This window comes from Orbicella franksi, chromosome 3 (genome assembly GCF_964199315.1).
Source record: "Orbicella franksi chromosome 3, jaOrbFran1.1, whole genome shotgun sequence".
In the NCBI taxonomy this organism is placed as follows: Eukaryota; Metazoa; Cnidaria; class Anthozoa; order Scleractinia; family Merulinidae; genus Orbicella; species Orbicella franksi.
In genome coordinates, this window is record NC_138147.1 from 5,710,802 (window position 1) to 5,724,022 (window position 13,221).

Genomic DNA, 13,221 nt, shown 5'->3' on the forward strand with positions numbered 1-13,221 from the left:
AAAACACAGTTTTTTATTCCAACAAGCTGAATGTTAATTTTACATGCAAAAGTTTTATGGGGGGTTGTCAGGGTCAAAATTTAGCTTTGCTATTCTGCAGTTCGATTTCACCTTTATTCGATATTTTAAAGTTTCAACCGAACGTGCTACGCGTTTTTCTGATAGTGGTTCATAAGAACCAATATCAGAAAAATGCCTAGCGTGTACAGTTGAAACTGTAGATACCCAAAATCCTATAACAAACTGAAGCTTATGAAGCTCGCTATCAAAGTATACCAATAACTTTGAAATAAAATTACTTGTCGAGTTTTTTACTTCTACATGCGAGCGTCCGAATCACCTTTCGAAAACTTAGGCTTTTAGTAAAAGCAAATTTTGTTTTTCGTTAATGTAATTTGTTCCTTAGTTTCTGGACCTTAAGTGCCGAAAAAACGTGTCGGCCCTTTTTCCTTATTCAATAAAAAGAAAAAAGTCACAGCATTTTCTAAATACGATCAATAAAATATGACGTGATCGTACAAAAAGCGGGCTCGGGAGGGCTTATAAGCGGCAGTTTACGGTATGTCAGCTTCTCTTTTTTCTTCAGTATAAGCAATTTCTTTCCTGACTGAGGTAACAAGACTACAAAGGATTTGAAACACAATAAATAACACGTTCTTTATTAAAACTTATAAAAAGAAGCATTAAATAATCTCGATCCGTGAAGGGTTGTCAGAAAGTCCTGTTCAGAAAGAGTACAAGGGTTTATCCATAACAAAGTGAACTATACGTCGTAAACTTAAAACTATTTCACATCATCTTGTGGTTTGTCATTTCCCAGTAAACAGAGCTCTGGAAATGCTCAACTCAAACTTGCCTGGTACTTTACTGAGTGCAGAGGTAAGACAAATACATAAATTATAAAACTTAGAATTACAAATTCAAACTTGGGTCAAAAGAAAGATTACGAAATTAGCTATGTCCGGCTCTTCACAAAGCACCACGGCGCTTTTCGGCAACAAATCTAAACCGAACCCTTCAAACCAACTTGTTAGAATAAATCAAGGTCCATTAGCTCGGTTGCAGGACAGAATGTTCACTACTTTTCTTTAGAACAACAGCTACACTTAGTGGCCGCAATAACGCAGTTCTAACTACTATAGCTACGTTACAAGGATAAGAACTTGAGCGACGCTATGGCTTAAAAATCTGCTGTTACATTTACCTAAGTTAATCAAGAGCTTAAATGTCGCTAGACATACAACTTGTTCTCTAGTTCTTCTCAAAGTTCCGTATGTATCTGTGGTTCATTTTCCTGCCAATGTTCCGCTTCTGTAAAATGAGCCTCTTGTTCTATTGCCTGGTCGTTTTGCGCCATTACTAGTTCAGTCAAATCAGTCACCAGCACACGGATCTTCTCCCAATCCTACACAGAAACAACAGAGAACATCAGAAGAGAAGACTTTCAGACGAAATCAAGCAATTTCAGTTTTTAGTGGAAAAAAACCAGGTACCAGAATAATTTTAGATATTTGACTGTCCTTTTTTCATTTTCTTAAAGCTGACTATAAAGGAGTTGAATGAAATAACACGGAAAACAACTTCCCATGGGAACTCGAGAAAACAAATTTCAAAGTTCAGAGAAATTGTGCAAACACAGGTAAAATTTCATCATCAGTTTCATTTCACCAGTATTTTCAAGTGTTTCATATGAACTTCAACATTTGTTTTCGACATATGGTGCTGTTAGATATGGTTTTTTTTTTATGTAAATACTCTTGGTACAAAATTCAAAGCCGTCACGTTTTGTCCAATCGTTACTCAAACTTCTGGTGGATTCCTTCTTAAAACAACTTTGTGAAATACAGCCGCCTCTGAACGCTGTTGACGGCTCCTGATGGCGGCTTTATCTACAGGCTGGCATGCTAATGAGATCTCGATGGGGCTTAGCCAGTAGCTGAGAATTGGTCAAATTTTAACTGTCAGCTGAAGAAATGACATTTTTAGACCACAGCTAATATCTGACATCATCAAAATTTACTAATAGCAGGGAAACGGGTTGAAATTGCACTTGATAGCTGAGAAATCACTGATAACTCATACCTGAGACCTCTGCACCCAACCCTGACCGTCTCTTATGGCAAGTACCCCAGGTCGAGCTGGGTACTAGCATTGAGTTCACAAGCATGGTTAGAACCCCGGGGAGGGGACTACAGGGGTGCTCGTCGTACCCTCTAGGGGTTAAAACGGCAGTTTTGGTACCTCTTAGGGTGTTTAGCCTCAAAAGGTTCACATCGGGAGCTTTTCAGGTACCTTTTCGGGTATTGAGCCGAAAAAAATATGACAGGAGATAATGTGTTGTTTAAGAATTGGTACCTCTTAGGGATGAATAAAAATTCAAGACACGCCCACAAAACAGGATCTTAGTACCTATTAGGGGTTCTTTTCAAAATTTTGGACGAGCACCACCGTCCTATTTCTATGAGAAGCCCCCGCCCCCACCCCCTCCCCCTCCCCCTCCCCCGGAGGTAGAACTGAATCAAAATTTGAACAAAGTGGGAAAAGTGACGATCAGGTAGGATGATTTTGAAATATCAAGCCACTGTTTATTATTTATGTAGATGTTTAACAGCTTTTGGGGAATACTGAGTCATGTCTAAACAGGGAAAGACTTACCTCTGCAGGTAAACTGTTCAGCTCAATAAACGTTATCTTGCCATCTTGTGATTTGTCCATCAAACTAAACAGCTTAATCACAAAGCAGAACAAAGTTATCAGTTAAGTCCAAGGTTATATATCGTTATGTATCTTGCTCCTTCCAAGCTTATGTTAAAGTATGTGTGTGTGTGCTGGAAAGCTATAATTGCATTAAGGGCTCCCAAGTTTGAAATGTCTTCTACTGAGTGTGGTGGAACCACCCGCGGTGGAACCAAAATTGTTATCTCATTCCCAGGGTCCTCTCTCTCTCTGGGAACAAGGTTGCCAAATACAGCTAACTTATTGCAACAAGCGTAATAAAAGCCATCGGCCAATCAGGTGTCAAAGCAAAGACAAGTATTCCATGACAAGTGTGGGAAAGGTATAAAAAGGATGTTATAAAATAACTGAGCTACTACGCGTGCTCTCATTGGTCGATAGGTGTGTTTAGATGAGAGTATGTAAACACGGTTGTGACGTTTTAGATTCGTGCGTATTTTTGAGAAACATTTTATAAAAGCAATAGAACACTTTTCCCATGTTTACATAGCCTCATCTAAACACTCGGGGGTTGGAAGAATTCTCGAAAGTTATGCAAACCCTCAACTACGTCTCAGGTTTGCATAACTGTCTTGAATTCTCCAAACCCTCCTCGTGTTTAGATGAGGCTATGTAAACACAGATAAAGTGTTCTATTGCTTAAGTACAGCACATGACACTCGCTGCTATAGAGCAAGTTGCATGTCAAACCAAAGAAAACAAGCCCAATTGGAACCTATAAATCACCTTTTTAACAACTTCAAGCATGCCATCAGTCCATTCAACACCAGGTCCAAAAACATCCGGCTACAAGAGAAAAACAAAATGGCTTGCAATGCCCAGCAAATGAAGGTTTATGATAATTGTGGTGGACAAAATCCTTTTTCCTATCAATAGTGAAGTATTGAGTGTATGCTTGCAGACATCACTCACTGAAAACTAATTTACCTAGAGTTCTACTTCAATAATCACCTGTATGAAGAAATCTTGAAGTCCTTCAAGAGTTAGGTCATTGTCACTTAGCTTGGCAGCCTGAACTAAACGGTTTCTTTGGAGAAAAAGGGTTCATTTCATTCAGGAAATTCAGTAAACTCAAATTATGGCATTTACACGGTTCAGTCTCGATCACGACTGTCCACCCAAAAGGAACCCCAAATCTAAAGCAGTATAACTTAAACAGAGGATGAAACGAATCATAAAGGAGAAATATCGCCAAAAGTGACAGACTATAAACCAGAGCATTAATATTGCTGGCTGACTACGGAACTGTAGGAAATGTAGACGGTTATCTTAACCAAATTAAAATTTGTATTCAGTAGAGTAGATTTGCAACTCTCTCAATGAAAAAACAATATTTTTGCTGTAGAACCAGTCGCAGCAAGATCAACAGTAAACATTTTGAGGGGATTGAAGAAGTAACATAACATATATTAACGCTCACTAAACACTTCCAGTGTCTGTCATGTGAAGTGAATTCAGCATTATTGCACAACATGCCCTGAATGAAATGATGATAAAGCTCAGGCTATCTTCAAATCTCCTCTGCCTCCCCCCCCCCCCCCTCCCCCCCTCCACCCAACAGGGTTGACAGCAGTCTTGAGAGACACTGTAATAATAACAACTTAAGTTTGAAGAATATAAAAATAATTTAAATAAATAATTTAAAAAAAGGAATATCTTAGTTGAGCCCTCCCCCATCTGGAACCAAACCAATAACCAAAACTACAAACAATTACATAAATCCTTGTACCTGACTATCACAAGATCAAAACAACACAATTACTAATCATACCTGATCAACTTCTCCTGGGCTTCATGAAGAGCTCCAAATCCAATAAATGTCACATCTTTAATTGTTCTGCCTGGCTGTGCATCACAGTAACTGAAGTTCACTTCCACCCCATGCCTCCACCAGATATTAACAGCTATATTCACATCATTAGATCGCACATGATGTACCCTACACAGCAAAATATAAACCGGTTATACTGAACCTTAATAACCAGGAGTGATAAGTTTAATATTAAACATTGTTAATAGCTATCACATTCACACTGGAAAGTGACCGGCATTAATCATGACAAACAGATTTATGCATGCCCTGATGAGAGACCCTGCATGGACAAGCTCCTACCTACATACAAGAACTCCTTTGACCATACAACCCCAGCCTCGGTCTAAGATGCTCTTTTAAGAATTTACTGGTTGAACCTCATTTTAATCTGAACTCCTATGGTAGACAGGTCTTTTCAGTTGTTGCTCCTGAACTTTGGAATGAACTGCCACATTATGTTAAATTAAGTAGTACTGAAGAGAATTTTAAATGCCAACTCGTGACTCTCCAGTTTATTCGAGCCTATAACTTATAATGTAAGTAGTTTAAATTTTATTTTTTCTATTTCATTAGTGCAAGCAGTGCCTTTGAATCTTGTGGAAAAGGCGCTATATAAATATATTATGATTATGATTATGACTATGATTAGGATTATGATTATGATTATTATACCAAATTCTCACAAGACGAGTTACATAAGTGGCATGGATCAAGACTGATCAGGAGAATTCTAAGTGTTAATTCTTGGAACTAAAAACTGTTATAGCTTGCAGTTTTGCTACATTACTGGATATTAATGGGCAGATCAATTCTTTGCAACAGCATTTAATTTATTTATGATAATTCCCGATTCCTGAGGCTAAAAATTAGCTTCAAGAAAGAGGAATTATCATAATTAAATTATATTTAATTAACAGCCCACAGGCACAGTAAACAAATATTTATATATTTTTTTGTTTTCAGTACTATAACTACACTTACTTGTAAACATACACATAGTTACATACGTATACTTTATTTCCTCTCAAGTAACTCAAATACAACAAAATACAACATACAATAAACATGCTAAAAATTATGAATGTGCTGAACTATGTACATAATAAAACTAGATAAAAGTTGCAATGCTACTGAAAAGAGTCATACTGTAATATCTTTTGCTTTAAGTCTGCAAAAGTAGAAGTTCTAAGTGAGTCCATAAGAGAGTTCCATAATTTAGCAGCTAAATATGATAAGAATGCAGGCTGTAAGTTGTTCTTTTCAGATCAGGAAGAGACAGAATATAATTACCACGTAAACTATAGGTTGTAAAGTGTAGAGTAAACATATTACTTAAATATCTTGAATAGCTATCAAAAAAGAGACTCTTATATAGTATAACTAAAATATTTTGAAGGCATCTTATATACAGAGGTTTTAAATTAATTTTATCCAGTAAATTACCATAGGGCACATCATTAAGTCCTTTAGTAGGAATCTAAGAATGTGCTTGTTAAGAATGTCCATAGGGTGTCTCTAGAAGTTAGATTACAAAATCTGAACATTACACTATACTGGTTGTTTATAAAGTGAAACAAAATAGTGAGGTCCTGTTACTGGGTTATGCATGTTTAAGTTTGTCGCAATATAGTTTGCAGAAGGTCCTTGTGCTGCTGTCAGAATTTCAACACAATTAAGGCATGTCATTCATTGTCATTTTATCATTCTCTACTTGCTGGTTTATTGGCACTTCACATAACAGAGCCTTGATAATACAAGAAGTTAATTAATATAGAATAATTAATTTTATTCCATCAATAACATCATTTGCCTGGGTACCCAATCTGTTAAGAATATGGCCAATTTTTATGACAATTAGTGATTAATCTATAGAATTAGAGACAAAATCATTGTCGCTGATAAAATGGGTAAAAATCTACTTACCAAAGAAAAGGTACATAAAGACAGTCACCAGGTTCTATGAAGGCAAAGTGATGTTCTATATTGTGGAGTCCAGGATACTTGAACAGGTCAACCCTAAATTAAGTTATACAAAAGACTACCGGATTAACATGTTTAACATTCCAGTGTATGTACATGTATACAAATGATTAAAAGCATTACCACTCACAAACAAATATTTGTGACTAATTGAGGTGGCAAACCCAGGGTAGGCAGGGTAACCTGCCTATAACTAACACTATAAGTTTGGTGGGGTAACCCACCTGTCCATATAATCTCTCATTTCATCTTGATCACATTTACATGATAAGCTAACAGACCTTTCCCACATTCCAACAAACAATGGCGCCGAATCAAAGTCAGGGTGGACAAAAACACAGCAGATGTGTGAAAATGTCCACCCCAACCTCGCTCTGGTGCTGTTGTTAGTACGCACTGTTCAAAGTGGAATGTGGGAAAGGTATATTGGGATTTGAACTTCAGCATTGAGCTGGATTAGCACTTCTAATGTTTGAAAGTTTCATTCTGTATTTCATATTTGCAAAATCACCGTAATATAATGAGAAGAACTTTAAGTCAAACAAGCCAATTTAATTATTTCTCTAAGAGGCTTTTCGCCAATAAATCAATAAATATATTTATTCCTTAGATTTCCCGAGGTGTGCACATGCACATGTGTGTATATGGTCACTACACCCGTACACTATAAGGGTACACTGCATTACTTTTAAAACAAATGCAGTAAATGAAGAAGCCATCAGACAGTCTTACATCTCTTAAACATGGTACACCCCATCCAGCCTTCAGGGTACATGTTCTCAAGTGTTGTCACAGATAAACACTATTAATTATGTACAATAAAGAACAACTCTTGCCTTAGAAACTACATTTTAAAAAGTTCACTTGACAGCACTGGTTCAGAATATTGGATATAATTCTTCTTCTTTGTTACCATCCTGCTAAAAGTTTAGTACAATATTAGCTACTTGAAAGCATTATCAGCCGTCAAATTATGCTTTGCATGGCCACAACTACAAAGCTTTCTAAATGTGCGCATTGCAGAGCGTAATAATCACAGCCAAATATACAAACCTGTCAACATCTACCTGAGAATACCCACGCTCTGTCACATTAACCTACAGAAAATGACAGCAAAATATTTTTATTACCACAGGTTAAATATCGTCTGTGCAATTCATTATTTAAGGCAGTAAGATTGTTAACATAAAATATTATGACATCAATTTTAATAAATAATAACTTACGTCACAACATATCCCCCAGGAGTGACAAGCCTTAAAGATTTGTGCAAAAATGGAGTAGTCAAATCTAAAATCACCCACAGAAACAATTTACAAAATGCTTCCCATCAAATAATACAAAATTAACAGAGTAAATCGCCAAAAACGGTTTTTGTTCTTGTTCTTTTTATTTTTTGATTTTTGATTTGTGAAAGTTGTGTCTTATTCTGTTTGAGTCGTTCCAGTGTTTGAGTGTTTCTATCGAGTTATAGGAACACGAGTGGAAGTTTGGGAGAACGAGAAATGCGGTGGGAACACAAGCCACATGAGTTCTCCCAAACTTTCACAGGTGTTTCTATAACTTGATAGAAACACGGAGAACATGTTTTCTATTTCTTTTAGAAAACACCGCAACGATAAAAAGGAAAACAATTTGTTAACTTTGATTATCAAAATGTAAATTATCTTTGCTCACGCCATCATTATGTCAACTGAGCTCATGCTAGTTCTGTGTTTCTATCGAGTTATAGAAACACGATTTTTAACCAATCAGCATGCATATTTTCTTAGGACTGTTTTCTAATAATATTAGTCTTAGAAGCACAGATAACTGGATTGATCACTGATTCTTCTTGGGACTTTGAGGTACATGTAGTCAATGACACAGGCCTATTAATCTAGTGGGCATGCTAGTCTTAGGATTGAGTGGTCCTCAATGCTTCAGCCACTGATCAGGATCATTTGTTTTACATCCTTGAGCAAGATATTTCATCTTAGTCACCCAGGAATACAGATGGTGCTCTCAATTAAACTGCCTAGCTCAACTCAACCTTATGATGGGTGAATACGTGCAATGGACTCGCTGCTAGCATCTCATCTGGGACAACTGACCCAGGAAGGTTCTACACTGTAGAAAGTAATCTCATTCTGATTGGCCACTTTGGTCAAATATTCTGGCTAATGTTTCAGATTTTTGAGTTAAAATAATTACAAACTAATTTTATACCAGTTCCTGATATTCCTTGTCTATCAAAAAGAATTCCTTGGTCCCACTGAATACACACATGATGTTTTCTGCATGATCATTGTGAAGAACAGACTTGGTTCCTCCACTGCTAAACCACAGCATCTACAATTGAAATAAGCATGGGTCAGGGCTCAAAAAAAGTGCCATTTGGTTGTCCGGGACAAGTAGATTCTCCTTCTGGGCAAGTACCTTTTCCCTCTCATTACCTGATGGGCAAGCTGGGATCAGGCAAGTCATCTGCCGACTAATTCATTAAAAGATCAAACTATGATTTTGCCCAGGGCAAGCAATATTTGAGAGATACTTGTCCCAAAAGCAAGCTGGAATTCAAGTTTTTTTCGAGCCCTGGGGTTGTTAATCAAACAATTTCATGGATTTTTTTCTTTAAATAGACAAACTATTGCAGGTGCTTTTAAAGAATGACTTTCTTTTATAAAGCTTATCTTTTCATAAGTAGAATGGACCCTAATATCAGAAATCATATGCAACTTACAATAGTTTGTGACTCCAAATAAAAAAAATGTTATTTTATAATAGGGATCTAGAATTGACACAGTATCATGCAACAGTGTGAATCTCTACATGATAATGTAAGCCCTGAACCTAAACATGCATCACTAGATGGTGCATAACCTTTCCGAGACAAATACTATTACAGCAGTTAAAGTACTTACTTCTTGCACAAGGTTTCCTTGTGTTATATCTTGACAAGCAATAGGAGGAGGAACAAACACATCATGCCTTCATGAGTGCAGATTGTCATAGGACAAAAATTAGTAAACATTTATTTCTTTAGGTCAATATAAGCACTAATGGTGTAAAAATAACTCGTTACTACACATCAGACAATGAGTTTACAAGGGAAAATCACAGAAATCCATGGTCATGCGCTTCAATCGCATGATCAGGTTTCTTCTCGAGTCTTCCGACTGAATGGGTAGGGTGAAGTCTGCATATCACACCGACCTCCCACCCCCTCCCCCAATCCCCTGGATGAGATGCTAGTCCATCTGCAGGCTGCTTGCCATCATGAAATCATCTAACTTGAGGAAGTGGCATGGCCAGGAAGTCAGTGTATGATGTCAACCCTCCCCCTCTCCCCCCCCCCCAAAAAAAAAATTCAAAACCCTATTTTGGACCTGACCTTTCTAAAACATAAAACATCATTACACAATTCAAGACCAGAGTGCACAAACCATACCCTATTTCAGACTAAAACAGCTCAAAAAACATACCGTTTGGTGCAAATATGGTCTATATAGCCCATTAAGGGAATACCCACTACGGGGATGACAAATGTGAGTTTTGCTGTATGCCAATGAAAGTTGCCAGTATACCAGGTCACACAAGTCAATGTTGACATTTGCTGACTAATGCAACATATCAGACATATCACCTGGTGTGTGACCTCAAAAATCAGGTAAATAAGTACATTCATAATATACATTGCTTGGGCCCAAACACTGGGTATGCTTCCCCCCCCCCCCCCTCCCCCCCAGGCAGGTACGTTTAGCAGATTGCAGGTTGAAAACTCCACTTTCGAGTCCGAGTGAGTCTACTTAGCACTTTGGTTAGCCTCAATAGCACTACGGGTTAGCTCAAATTAGCTCAGGTTGCTTAGCCTTTATACTGGGGTTTATTGGACTTCAACTCAAATAAACAAGTCGTTTCAACTTGCAACCTACAACCTGCAAAATATACCTGCTGCCCGCCACCTCCCCATAAAGTTACACTAGTGAGTGAGCCAACAACATATTTCAAAACTGCTGAAACTGCCGTGGGAGGAGGAGAGCTAGAGATAATAAAGAGGGACTTCTCACTTGAAACGTCGCTGCAAATGGATGGCACCAGTATTTTGCTGAGTGCAGCTTTAAATGTCGACTTTTGCTGGACTCGGGTTTTATAGATTACCTGAGGAATTCTGGCACTGAGCTAATCATGTATTTCCCAGACGAGTGCAATTCTCGAACAAAGTCTGCAAATGAAATGTCTTCCCCAGGAGCTGAACGATTTTCTTTCTTCTCAACTTCCACTGTCACCAGACTTTCCTCGCTTTCAGGAAAGGAAAGAAAATACTCGTCATTCCACAAGGAGTAAGCTGGGAATAACATGGCTCCCCCGCGAAACAGAACTGGCTTTGCATTGTCCACGAATCTCTTGAAGAATTCTTCCGCTGCTGGAAATCCATCGTACACTTCCACTTCCAGCCTCTTACCGTGTGAGAATAATGGCTCTAAATGTCCCAGCAATTCATTTCCACGAGCAAGCAACGGAAGAAAGACAAATAAACACAGCCGCATTATTTGCTTCCGCGTTCTAATCATCAGGTCATTCACTAGTGTCCTTAATGTCTACCTCACCATGATGCAAAAATTGGCTCAATTAAATGAAGCGACACACCATTGGATAAATAGAGTCGAAACGAAGCACAAACAAATCAACTTTACTTGGTGAACTTCGTGAACTTCCACACTTTGGGTTCACTTTGGGAGGAAGCGTTTGACAACCCGTTGTTCCGTTTGACAGTTAGGGGGGACTGGGCCTAATTTCAGAGAATTTGAGCTGGACGCCGTGCTGGACTGGATCGTAGGCAAATTCGAATTATTACCCAGCAGGGGCGGGGCAGAAGACTCCTGAAATTTTCGTATAGGCATCATCCAACAAAAAATGACGTCACATCCGGTTTAAACTGGGCTTCGCGGCTCGCTTCACAAAGCGAGAAAATGGCGTTTCGATTACTCATGATTTCCCTCTATTTGTAAACCATCAGTTTCGTTTCATGTTATATTGAGTATGGAAGAATGTTGCAGACACATTACTTCGACTTTTGAAGCAAAAATTTCGGGAAAAGAGAAAAGTTTATTATTGTTTTGAAGCAAAATAACGGAGAGCCTTCCGTCATCGTCGGGCGAATTGTACACATTTGCAAAACTGGTGTTGTTCCGACTTTTGGTTCTTGTTGTTCGTGATTTAGTGATAACAATAAGTGCAATAGCCTATAATGTTAACAACAACCTGGATGAAGTATTGCTGGCCATAGTTTGCACTGTGTACTACGGGAACATAATTAACAGAAGCCGTTTAGCTCCGAAAGTCGCTGTCACCAGAGCTTTCGTTGCTCTTGGCTCACGTGTATTGGTAGAAGAGACAAGCTGGATCGCATGCTGAAGGTCAGTATCCCACATTCCTACATCTCTCGTTGATGAGTGTTGTTTTCAGTAAGATACAGTACATATGTATCGGTAGTTTGGGGTCATCAGTCTCTTTCTCTTTGGTGAGTGCTTTTAAAACGCCCAGTAAAAACTTGATTCACGGCATTGAAACTTATGCCTCGCTGGATCGAAATTCGAGCAAGATTTTTAAGTTCTAGTCCTCTTTAAAAGTAATTAAATCAATTATTCAAATCCAAGCCATCAGAGGGAATCTGCCATTGAAGCTGCCCTAAGTTAAGGTCCTGTTTATGGACCTTCCCCTTTGAAAATCGTGGGGGTGTTCTTTGAGGCAACACATGTCCCATTTGTATGGCTCGGGTACCCGGGATAACCCTCCCCCTGAGGCAACTTTATCAAGTGTTTGTATGAGAAAATGTAGCCCATGTAGGCCGAGTAAAAGTTGACCCTGCATGATTATTCGTAACTCTTATTGAATAATCAAATGTGCAATTATCCGTCTTTGTTTAAGTTTCCCTCACTCATTTGATCAGAGTGGGTTTTGCTGAGTTAATTTTCTCTTCTTTGATACAAATTGCTGCTTTAAATCTTAAATCTAGGCATTACGTGACACTCACCATGCCGAGAGTTGTTCCAGTTAGGCGAGCCAAAGTGTTTATGTATACTCAAAGAAAAGTTGTTGGTTACTTTAGCTGCCAAGGCGAGTCAACTTGCCCACCTGAATTGTCTCACCCCCAAGTCTGGTTCGTCATCCTCGTGTAAACGGTTGGTTGAATTTTGCAAAGAAATAAGTGAAAAGTTAGCTCCGCCAGGGTAACTCAGGGAAAGGGTTGTCTCTGGTACACAAGAGCCATTCTATTTTATTTCCATTTTCCCTCTTCCTCTTCCAACTGATTATGCGAAATATACAGTCCAAACTCTTTATGGGTACTGGTGTTTGAGAGTGTCATCTTATCACTACTGTGGAATGTTCCTCACCATACAGCCACCCCCGTTAACACAGCCACCTAGTTATTATGGCCACTCTATTCTGGCTCAAACAAAAGCTCAGTCGGTCATTTTCTTATTTATTAATTATACAGTCAGATTTTTGTGACCTGTTGGTGACCAGATTAACAGAATTCTGGCACATTGTAGGAGTAATTTATATACAATTTACAGCAAGCAACAGGCATCATTTTGTTAGTGAAGTCCCATGCATATATGTATCTCTTGATTATTTTGAGATTTTATCTTTATTATGTCATCAAGGCAATAATATTTTGATTCCTGCTCCAGCGTTAGGGGGGGGGG

At 38.3% G+C, this 13,221-nt stretch overlaps 1 protein-coding gene across 3 annotated transcripts; it reads right to left on the bottom strand.

Annotated features, from left to right (window-relative positions):
• Positions 1 to 631: 631 nt before the first annotated feature.
• On the bottom strand, positions 632 to 11,364 carry LOC145480878 (tRNA wybutosine-synthesizing protein 5-like). Of its 3 annotated transcripts, none has more exons than XM_081459214.1 (10): positions 10,670 to 11,364; positions 9,433 to 9,499; positions 8,738 to 8,860; positions 7,583 to 7,626; positions 6,473 to 6,565; positions 4,508 to 4,675; positions 3,688 to 3,763; positions 3,463 to 3,522; positions 2,656 to 2,727; positions 632 to 1,405 (listed from the first exon to the last, which is right to left on the bottom strand). In XM_081459214.1, exons 1-10 carry the CDS (start codon positions 11,080 to 11,082, stop codon positions 1,262 to 1,264), a joined length of 1,260 nt encoding a protein of 419 aa, XP_081315340.1. In that variant the 5' UTR covers positions 11,083 to 11,364; the 3' UTR covers positions 632 to 1,261. The 3 variants fall into 3 exon arrangements, with proteins under 3 accessions (XP_081315340.1, XP_081315341.1, XP_081315342.1); XM_081459216.1 differs by having other exon boundaries at positions 1,269 to 1,405; positions 2,656 to 2,719; XM_081459215.1 differs by lacking the exon at positions 3,688 to 3,763 and having other exon boundaries at positions 2,656 to 2,719.
• Positions 11,365 to 13,221: the final 1,857 nt, after the last annotated feature.

Excerpts from the sequence above, each read along its gene's own strand:
- LOC145480878 (XM_081459214.1), bottom strand. The coding sequence starts at position 11,082 with ATGATTAGAACGCGGAAGCAAATAATGCGGCTGTGTTTATTTGTCTTT. Across the intron at positions 3,523-3,687 it reads TTCAAGATTTCTTCATACAG|CCGGATGTTTTTGGACCTGG; the intron begins GTGATTATTGAA and ends TTTCTCTTGTAG. Across the intron at positions 1,406-2,655 it reads TGAACAGTTTACCTGCAGAG|GATTGGGAGAAGATCCGTGT; the intron begins GTAAGTCTTTCC and ends GTTTCTGTGTAG.